Source organism: Galeopterus variegatus, unplaced genomic scaffold (assembly GCF_000696425.1).
Source record: "Galeopterus variegatus unplaced genomic scaffold, G_variegatus-3.0.2 Scaffold3356, whole genome shotgun sequence".
NCBI lineage: Eukaryota > Metazoa > Chordata > Mammalia > Dermoptera > Cynocephalidae > Galeopterus > Galeopterus variegatus.
In genome coordinates this window covers 68,737-78,232 of record NW_007729467.1, presented here as the reverse complement: position 1 = coordinate 78,232, position 9,496 = coordinate 68,737, and the positions used below count along the sequence as shown (strand labels likewise).

Genomic DNA, 9,496 nt, shown 5'->3' with positions numbered 1-9,496 from the left:
GGGGTGCTTTTTTTTTTTTTTTTTTTTTTTTTTTTTTCCTTTTTGTCTTTTTTTGTGACCGGCTACGGATCGCAACCCTCAGTGTCGCGCTCGCACCTTGCTCAGCCAGTGAGCAGCCGGTCTGTATGTGGGATCCGAACCCTCGGCGGGAGGGCCGCTGCACTCCCAAGCGGTGCACCGTAGCAGTGCGCCACCGGGCCGGCCCCAGCGATGCTGTTAAACAAGCTACAATGCACAGGACAGTTCCTCACAACAAAGATTTATCCAGCCCAAAATGAGGATGGGAACCCTGGCTCTAGGAGGTGCAAAAACTCTCTTGCACTCTGCTCAAGAGCAGCACAAGGTGAGCCTACAGGTAAGGGGCTGGTTGTACCAAGTGTCTTGACTCGACCAGAGATTCTCTTGAAGCTCACTTGTCTTTGTCGGGGCGGGGAGGAAGAGACCATTCCAGAGAAAGGGATGGGAAAGCCGTGTTGCTCTCCTCTTATGCAAATTTCCTTTGAAGAATCCTCTCTCCTGTGGTGCTTGGAGGTGGGAGATGAATATAGGATCCTCTCTCTAGATTAGTGGCCACTTACCACCAATTGTATTACACTTGAGGACTTAGCAAAAACTTCAGGAGGCCCACTTAACATCCATACCTTCCTTCAGACATGTAAGGGCATTGTTAGGACTTAGAGATTTCCCTAGTAACTAATTCCACAAGGAAGCATTACAGGCCAACATTTCCATCAAATAATGATGACTTCCATTTCCCGAAAGTGTCTTTCACACAGACTGATCCATAGAGTTACTTTTTTTTTACATGGTGTGATATAGAGGTCTAACTTCATGCTTTTGCATGTGCATATTCAGTTCCAGCATCATTTTTGAAGACTATTCCTTCCCCCGTTAGATCATTTTGGCACCCGGATGAAAATCAATACTTTTTTTTCACCATCTAAAATTACATTATTTGTTTACTTTATCTGCCCTCCCATACTCCCTCACTTCTCTTCTTCCCTCCCCCCTCCACAAATTAAACTGAACATTTCATGAAAACATCAACTTGTCTCATTTACTGTTTATCTCCAGGGACATAATGGGCGTTTAATAAATATTTGTTGAATGAATGAATGAACAAAAGAGAGTCCACTCTTGTTGAGAAACAATGGCCATTGTATGCATCTATACCTAAGTGCAGGCAGTCACCCTTTTTAGGGCAAAAAGATTGTTGAACACTGTGCCTAAATGAGATTTCATAACCATTTCCTGGATTGCATAAGAAGAGCCTCATTAGGCAGCTAATTACCCATTGGTAAGGAAAAAGCCAGCTGAGGACCTTAATAGAAATCCAAATGCAAGGGTAAAGGGTCTATCCTAGACCCGATACTTGGTATTCCAATTATGACCTCAGCAGGTGCACGGCCACAGGTATGTAATTCCCTTTGCTTCTCAGGACGTAGTTTACTCACCTCCAAATGTCGAGATCAAGTGCTACACCACCTCTCAGGTCACTTGCGGTGCTAGTATTCTATTGTTCCGATTCTTTGGATTCTTTAGAAACAGGTTCTGCAGTCAACTAAGGTTAGTTTATTTAAGGAACATACTTTTTATTTGCAATTTACCTTTCAAAAATAAATATCAACCATTCTGTTAATAAAAGGACCCTTGATTTAAAGACAATAAGTTTTCTTATAAAAACTGTCTGAAATCATTCTAATCATGAACACAAAGAATCAGCGCTCTCCCTAAAAGTGGATGAGCGAAACTCTTAGCCAACTGCCTAAAATAGAAAAGGTTATTAAACATTTCCCCCAAGAAACCTCTATGTAGAAAGAAAGAGCATGAGTGCCCACTAGTGGACAAATTGAGGAATTGCTCTACTTTCCAAGAGTAATTCATACATAGCTTCATCGCATAGTGAAAAACTGTTAACCAAGCCCTAGAGCTATCACATGATCCATGGCCTGCACAAGACGTGCATTCAAAACTCCAGCATCTACAGAATCCAGTGATACTCTGGTTTTTCTTCAGATCTTATAAATTTCTCGCCTTTTAAAGAAGCCAGCAACGTAAAGGACAAATATGTCAGATATAAGAAAAAACAAACCAACTGCCAGGAAATAATCACTTTATTTTTATGACTATGACTGCAACCATACGCTATAATGTATACGTGTGTAATGTTAAAGATTGTATCTTAAATTCAAAATTGAAAAAAAAGTTAAAAGTAGAAATATTTTATTTCTAACATTTTATTGTACAGTTGGATTTTAACATTGTATTTTACAATTGTTAACTTTTGTTTTGGAACCAGAAATCTGTCACTTTTTCTCCAGCGCCAACATGTCCTTGTCAAATCTTGTATCAAGTTGCAATATGAACACAGAATTCAGCCTGGATCAGGAGCTATCAACTAAGAGTAATATTTACTTTTATTCAGTTTAATAAAGGAAAAGAGCTGCTCAAAACCATATGTATTTTTAAATGTGAATCTTTGCACAATTGTCAAGATGTTTTTAGGGGGTTGGCATTCCAGTGTCACTGTACTAAATGTTCAATTCTACATCACACCATGGAGCATCTTTCACACTATAGGTAAGAATTGATTAAGGTACCCTGAACAATGGGAAGTTATCTTCACAAAGTCTCAAATCAATAAGCCACTTTGGGAAAGCAGTTTTCAATGCATCACAATTTTCACTACAGAGTTCAGGACATCAGTAATTACTAGAAACTGATTCTAACACCGATGAGAGGACCAAATAACCCTGTGCCAGATACGGTTCTTTATATTTTATAACTACTTGTATATGCCTTTGCAGGGAAACATTCCAAGTGTTTGTCAACCCAAAAGGCACATTATATGATAAGTCCTGCTGCTTGGCATAAGCAAGTTTCCTTTGCCCAGATGATGTGAATAAGTTCATTTCTTTCAACAGTTCAGCAATGCTCCTGTGCATTCTACCATGACTAAGCCACCCACCCTGTACATCATGAGATGACTGCCATATTAGTGTCCAATCCATTAAACAGCACTCCCAACACTGGGCCCGAAGCCCCACAAGGAGACCCAGATCACAGTGGTAAGCACTGTGTGTCCCCGATGTCTTCAATTTATAACTTCTAGCAGAAAGCAGTTCCTGCCAAATAACACAAATAAGTAGATGTAAAAGCCTGTGTCCTTGCATAACTTCCCACATGCAACTCCCATTTTATTACAAGTCCGATATCAACATCATCCATGCCAGGATCACCGTTACACAGGCACACACATCTATACTAAATTGCTCGAAAGTTCATTCACAAAAATTAATTTCTTAATTACTTCCTGGGGTTGTGTCTGTCACAGACTCAGTATTCAAAATATTTTCAGTCATATAATAATTCTTAACCCGATGGTGAATAGAGCTGATTTCTACATTGAAGTATTGCTAAATATGTATCATCATCAGCTGCAATAGACAATGTCACCATTTTAAGGCCTTTTCACATAATTTCTCTTTTAATTTCTTAGCCATAATTCTATTGCCTTGAGTATCAGTATTTCTGGTTACAATTGCATGCGCTTATATATTTTCAGGACACACAACTTCTGCTATCACCATTTTAAGGCCTTTTCACATAATTTCTCTTTTAATTTCTTAGCCATAATTCTATTGCATTGAGTATCAGTATTTCTGGTTACAATTGCATGGGCTTATATATTTTCAGGACACACAACTTCTGCTACATTCAGTAGATACTCTCTAGCAACTTGTCGTCTGTGAGGAATTTGATGTCCCAGGCAGATTTGTCACTTAAATACATAATTGCTTATTTTAAAAATAACCAAGACAAACCTTGCTGAGGTTTCAATTCTCCTTTCATCTCATTAGGTTTTGATCACACATCTTTTCCATGTCTCTGGTCTTTGTTTTTACAGTAGTTTATTTCATAATAACGTCTATACTGTCTTCTTAAATTACATACTTTGCCAAATAAGCACATAAGAATGGTCTTCAATTTACGAAGTGGAACATATAACCCTCTTGGTCTATTTTCCTTTTCCTACTTTTCGTAGAGATGTGGGTACAGGGAATGTGTTCCTTTTCTAACACTGTATAGTGGATGTGATTTCCTCAAGCCAAATACTCAGTTCTGCAAAACATTACGATTATTCTCTGTAATTTAACCTGTGGATCTGGTCCTCTTCCATGTGATGGAAGAACATGTACTCTTAGTATTTTCTAGGAAGTCACTCAGTCACTTGAAGGATACTGAGTGGCACTTTTCCCGTTGCCCCTGAATTAACCATAGATCCTGTACTATAAATCATAAGGGTAAGTCCCCCAAAGGGCAGTGGTTCTCAACTCTCCCACTTCATATGAGAATCACAATAGGGATCTTTGAAAATGCCAATGCTTAGCTTTTCTCCAGAACAAGTACTCAAAATCTTTGAAAGTGGGACATAGGTATGGATGTTTTTAAAAACATCTTCAGGTCATTCAGGTAATTCTAGCATGTAGACAGTGTTGAGAAGGACAGATTGAAAGAAAGCAGCCAATAACTAAGGCAAAATACCTACCTGCAAAGCTTAACAAGAGGGCAGTGTGAGCCCTCCTGCAACCAGCCATGATCCGAAAAGCAACTCTCCACGTAAGTCTCTCTATATAAAGATTAGGAACGGGAGGGAAGGGGAAGGTTGCTGAAGTTATGAGCAGCAGGGTGGAGAAGTGCTGCAGAGCCCCCTCCAGAACTCCCACCAGCTCCTCACAAGACAGGCAACATATGGCTGCCTGGCACCCAGCAGGCAAGGATGGCCAGATGGCGTTGGCCAGGAAAGCAGCAGCAACCAGAAGAGAGTGCATTTACAACAGCAGCCAGGGACATAAAGACACTCTGTCAGCTGCTCTCTTTCTCACATGCTAGCTGGGGCTTGAAGAGGGAGAGACAAGTGTCTCGAGGCCCACCCTGTCTCCACTCAACCCAATCAGATGGGGTTTCCATTCAAACTGCACTTGGGGAAAGGGAGAAGATAAGATTTAAACCAAATATGAAGCTAAACTGGACTGAGTATTGATAACCAAAAAAAGACTAGAAAATTTGAAACCTGTCCACATTATTATTATAAGATGGGAAAGGGAGATTCAATAGCAAAGAACTGAGCACTATGGAGAAAAAAAATAAAATAAAATAAAACACTTATTGTGTTTATCCCCCTTGTTGAGTTGACACTGCTCCATAAACTAACTTTATTTTAATATTTTGCCAGCTGTACCAGGCTTAAACACTGTCTTTACTGGATTATCTCAGGATTTTTCATCCCTGTCATTGAGGTAACATCTATGCTCCTTGGGGGTTACGTAGACTCTTCTCATGGGGGTGGGCTATAGAGTCAGTCCTGCGGCCATTCCTCTGTCCTTATGTTGGTTTTAACTGAGGTGTCCACACTTAATCTGAAGCTTGCAAAGTCTCCTTGATATGGCCCCTGGACCCCTTGGGAGCCCACTAACTCCCTTAGCAGATTTCCAAACCCTTTTTGTGTATAGAGTCAGTCCTGCGGCCATTCCTCTGTCCTTATGTTGGTTTTAACTGAGGTGTCCACATTAATCTGAAGCTTGCAAAGTCTCCTTGATATGGCCCCTGGACCCCTTGGGAGCCCACTAACTCCCTTAGCAGATTTCCAAACCCTTTTTGTGGGTACAAGCAGCTCTCTCAAGTGTGTGTGGGCTGCAGGGAACTCCAGGGCTCTCTTGCAGTCCTGTCTGCCTTGGACACACCCATGCAGCCATGAGAGTGGATCCAGACATAGGACCCTCTCATAGTGATGCCTACTTTCTCCAGCTCTTCCCTGCCTCTTCCTCTCTCCTTCCTCTCCAACTTGGGAAGGCGTTTTGTATTCTACATGGAGGTGGTTTGAGAGAGAAATGAAAGAAAAATGTTTCCCCTGATGACATATTCTTCCAAATCTGTTCAATCCCACACCTGGACCAATGTGTGTGAACTTAAGATCCAAGAATCTGAAACTTTCGTTCTTTGATGACTCCATGAGAGCTTCCCTGTAGCAGAGATGCCTCCATTCTAGCTCCCAAATAAGAAAGTATGGTGAAATAAAAACAGGAATTGGCCCCACATTGCTACCAATATGGTGCTGTGAGTGGCTCAGAGCTGGCCACCTAGACTGCCAGCTGCACAGAGCCTCAGCATCCATCCCCACACCCCGCCAACTGTCCCCTCCCTGCCCCTCTTGCCCATGCCCCTGGGGCCACAGGCAGATCTTGCTCACCACTCTACTCTGCTATCGTCTCTGAAATTCAGAGAAAAACATGAATGAAAACCAACAGAAAATGAAAGCAGAACAGAGAAAAATCAATAATTATATGAAATAAATTTGGGGAGATATTGCTTATTGCAAACTCAAGTTGGGACGAGTTAAATGAAAAGATGAGTTTGGTTCTTTGGAACAGGTAAAAGTGGCTAGCAAATACCACCCTTCTTTATTAGGAGAAAAAACAGAAGTTAATGAGTCGATTACAGGAGATGCAGAACTTAACAACAAATCTTGTTGTTTCCAGTTTCTGGCTATGAGGAATAAAGCTGCTGGGAGCATTCTTGTATAAGTCTCTGTTGACATCGTGTTTATGTTTCTAAACAATGCTTTCTTAATTGTGCAACATACTGCCTTGTCTGGTGCTATTTTTATACAAATATGAGGTAATAACACAAGACAACTTTGTAATTATAATAATAATACATCTCTGACTTATTTATTTTAAATAAAATCTTTCAGGGGTGCTATTTTTATACAAATATGAGGTAATAACACAAGACAACTTTGTAATTATAATAATAATAATACATCTCTGACTTATTTATTTTAAATAAAATCTTTCAGGGATGGGAAATCCATTTTTATTATCCCTCCATCTAAATTATAAAAAATTTAACGGGGTAAGCACACTGGAAAATGGCAGCCACCACTCGGCCAGTTTTCAAGAAGACACTAGGAATTGGTGGGTATTGTTAACTAACTGAAAAGCTTACACCTTGTTTAAAATGGGCAACCACTACTTGGCTTCAACCAATTCACCAAGCAGACCCAATATTGCCAAATCCTCTGATTTTTCAAGAGATGACAGATTTATTTTTGTGCAGATGTGCAAGCTCCTAAATTTAAATGTTGACAAATAAAACAAAAACAGAAATTACACGCTGGTGGACTAATGCTGTCCAACATTAGACAATGTAAGATAAAACACAACTGCAGGCCAAATTTGGCCCGAGTGTTGCTGATTTCTAGCTGAGACTTTTGTTCTCAGTTCTGGCTATAAGCAGCAAGACCTTTCATCTTCTTAAAAATATGGCATGCTTGAGCCCTATCCCAGATTCTGATTTAGTAGATTTGGAATGAGTCCTGGGCGTCCCTATATTTCTTTAATGTGCCAGAGTTCATTCTGGTTCATAGCCAGAGTTTAGATGTAGGAATTAAATTTTAACTTACAATGGTCTGGTCACATTTCTTCACTTCAACACCATGTTTGGAATGTTCTCAATCCTTCCCAGGCTAACTCTACCTGATTCGGAGCTCAAATAGTTATGTAAATCTCAGCAAATTGTAGTTGGTGACACACACACACACAATGAAAACTGAGGCTCCAGAGACTTGTCTCTAATTAACCTAAATAGCATTCAATTTTGGCTTTTCTGTATACTATATAAGGACATTATAATAACTGGCCTTTCTGTAAGAAACTTAATTCCAAGTAAAAGATGTTTATATATAAGCTGATGGAAATGTTTTATTCACACAGTAACTATAGGAATAAAAACCTCTCTCAAAATAAGGGAGACAAGGAAAAAAGCAGGGGGAGACAGATAAAGGAAGCTGTACATATTTTTACAGATAGTTTAGCAGGAAACACAGATCTCGTAAAACAAGTAAAAAGGCCATGAAGACACTAAAATTTCTAATCTGGGATTCTTGCCCCTTCAGGTGAATATGAACTTAAATAAATAAGGTAGGGAGGTTTTATGCTAAAAAAAAAAAAAAAAAAAAAAAACCTGTCTGAAATTTTTTCCAGTGAGCTCATGAAAGCCCAAGACAAACCAGTCTTTATGAAAAATGGAGACAGAGCCAGTAACCAAATCCTCTCAACATTTGCATGTCAAGCTTCTAACTTGTAGTCACATGACAAGCAAATGAAGAAAAATTGGAAATAACCATTATCTAGGGGGGAAAATTACAATAGCGTTGAGTGTGGGTCAGAAGATCGCAAAACAGATACCAGTTCTCGGTGTGGAAACCTGAAAGTCGGGATCGAAGACAATGGCAGCGGTGAACAGAGGGGCCATAGATATGGACATAATCAAGCTTAAATACATCTTCATCTTGGTGGTCACCGGCATACAGTGCCTCACTGGCGTCCTTGGGAATGGCTTCATCACGGCCATCTACGGGGCTGAGTGGCTCAGGAGCAGAAGACTCCCCACGGGTGACAGCATTCTGTTGAAGCTGAGCTTTTTCAGGCTTTTGCTACAAATTTGGATGATGCTGGAGAATATTTACAGTCTACTATTCCCAGGCATTTATAACCAAAACACGGTGTATGTACTCTTCAAAGTGACCACCGTGTTTCTGAACTTTTCCAACCTGTGGTTCGCGGCCTGGCTCAACGTCTTCTACTGTTTGAGAATTGCCAACTTCACTCACCACCTGTTCTTCACCATGAAGAGGAAAATCAAAGCGCTGATGCCTTGGCTCGTGAGGCTGTCAGTGCTGTTTTCCTTATGCTCCAGCATTCCCTTCTCTAAACACGTCTTCAAGGTGTGCATGAATAATTCCTTTCCTATCCCCTTCTCCAACCTCACTGGGAAGAAATACTTCTCTCAGACCAACGTGGTCAACCTGGCTTTTTTCTATTACCTGGGGATCTTCATTCCTCTGATCATGTTCATCCTGGCAGCCACTCTGCTGATCATCTCTCTCAAGAGACACACCCTACACATGGAAAGCAACGCCTCTGGCTCCAGGGACCCCAGCATGGAGGCTCACATGGGGGCCATCAGAGCTACCAGCTACTTTCTCATTTTCTACATTTTCAATGCAGTTGCTTTGTTTCTGTCCATGCTCAACATCTTTGATTCTGCTAGTTTCTGGAATACTCTGTGCAAAATCATTATGGCTGCCTACCCTGCTGGCCACTCGGTGCAACTGATCTGGGGAAACCCTGGGCTGAGAAGATCCTGGAAGCAGTTTCAGCACCAAGTTCGTCTTTATGTAAAAAAGCAGCATCTGTGACTAAAGCCCCGGGAGGACTACAGGACCTAGTCCAACCAGCTATGCCTTTTCCTCCTCCACACCTCTCTCTTCACCTACCTCTTCTCCCCCAAACCTGCTCTGATACTTCTCCTCAGGTAACTGGCTCCTTTCATAAATGTGAAGCTCAATTTTTAACGTGAGATTCTAAGCAGAAGCAGCAACTCAAAGGTGAACTCCTGAAAGCTCCTCAACTCATGCTCACTCACATCCTGC

At 40.8% G+C, this 9,496-nt stretch overlaps 1 protein-coding gene across 1 annotated transcript; it reads left to right on the top strand.

Annotated features, from left to right (window-relative positions):
* Positions 1-8,290: 8,290 nt before the first annotated feature.
* On the top strand, positions 8,291-9,262 carry LOC103600459 (taste receptor type 2 member 40). Its single transcript, XM_008584736.1, has one exon. It carries the CDS (start codon positions 8,291-8,293, stop codon positions 9,260-9,262), a length of 972 nt encoding a protein of 323 aa, XP_008582958.1.
* Positions 9,263-9,496: the final 234 nt, after the last annotated feature.

Bases quoted from the DNA above. Each gene is read 5' to 3' on its own strand.
- LOC103600459 (XM_008584736.1), top strand. From the start codon at position 8,291: ATGGCAGCGGTGAACAGAGGGGCCATAGATATGGACATAATCAAGCTT.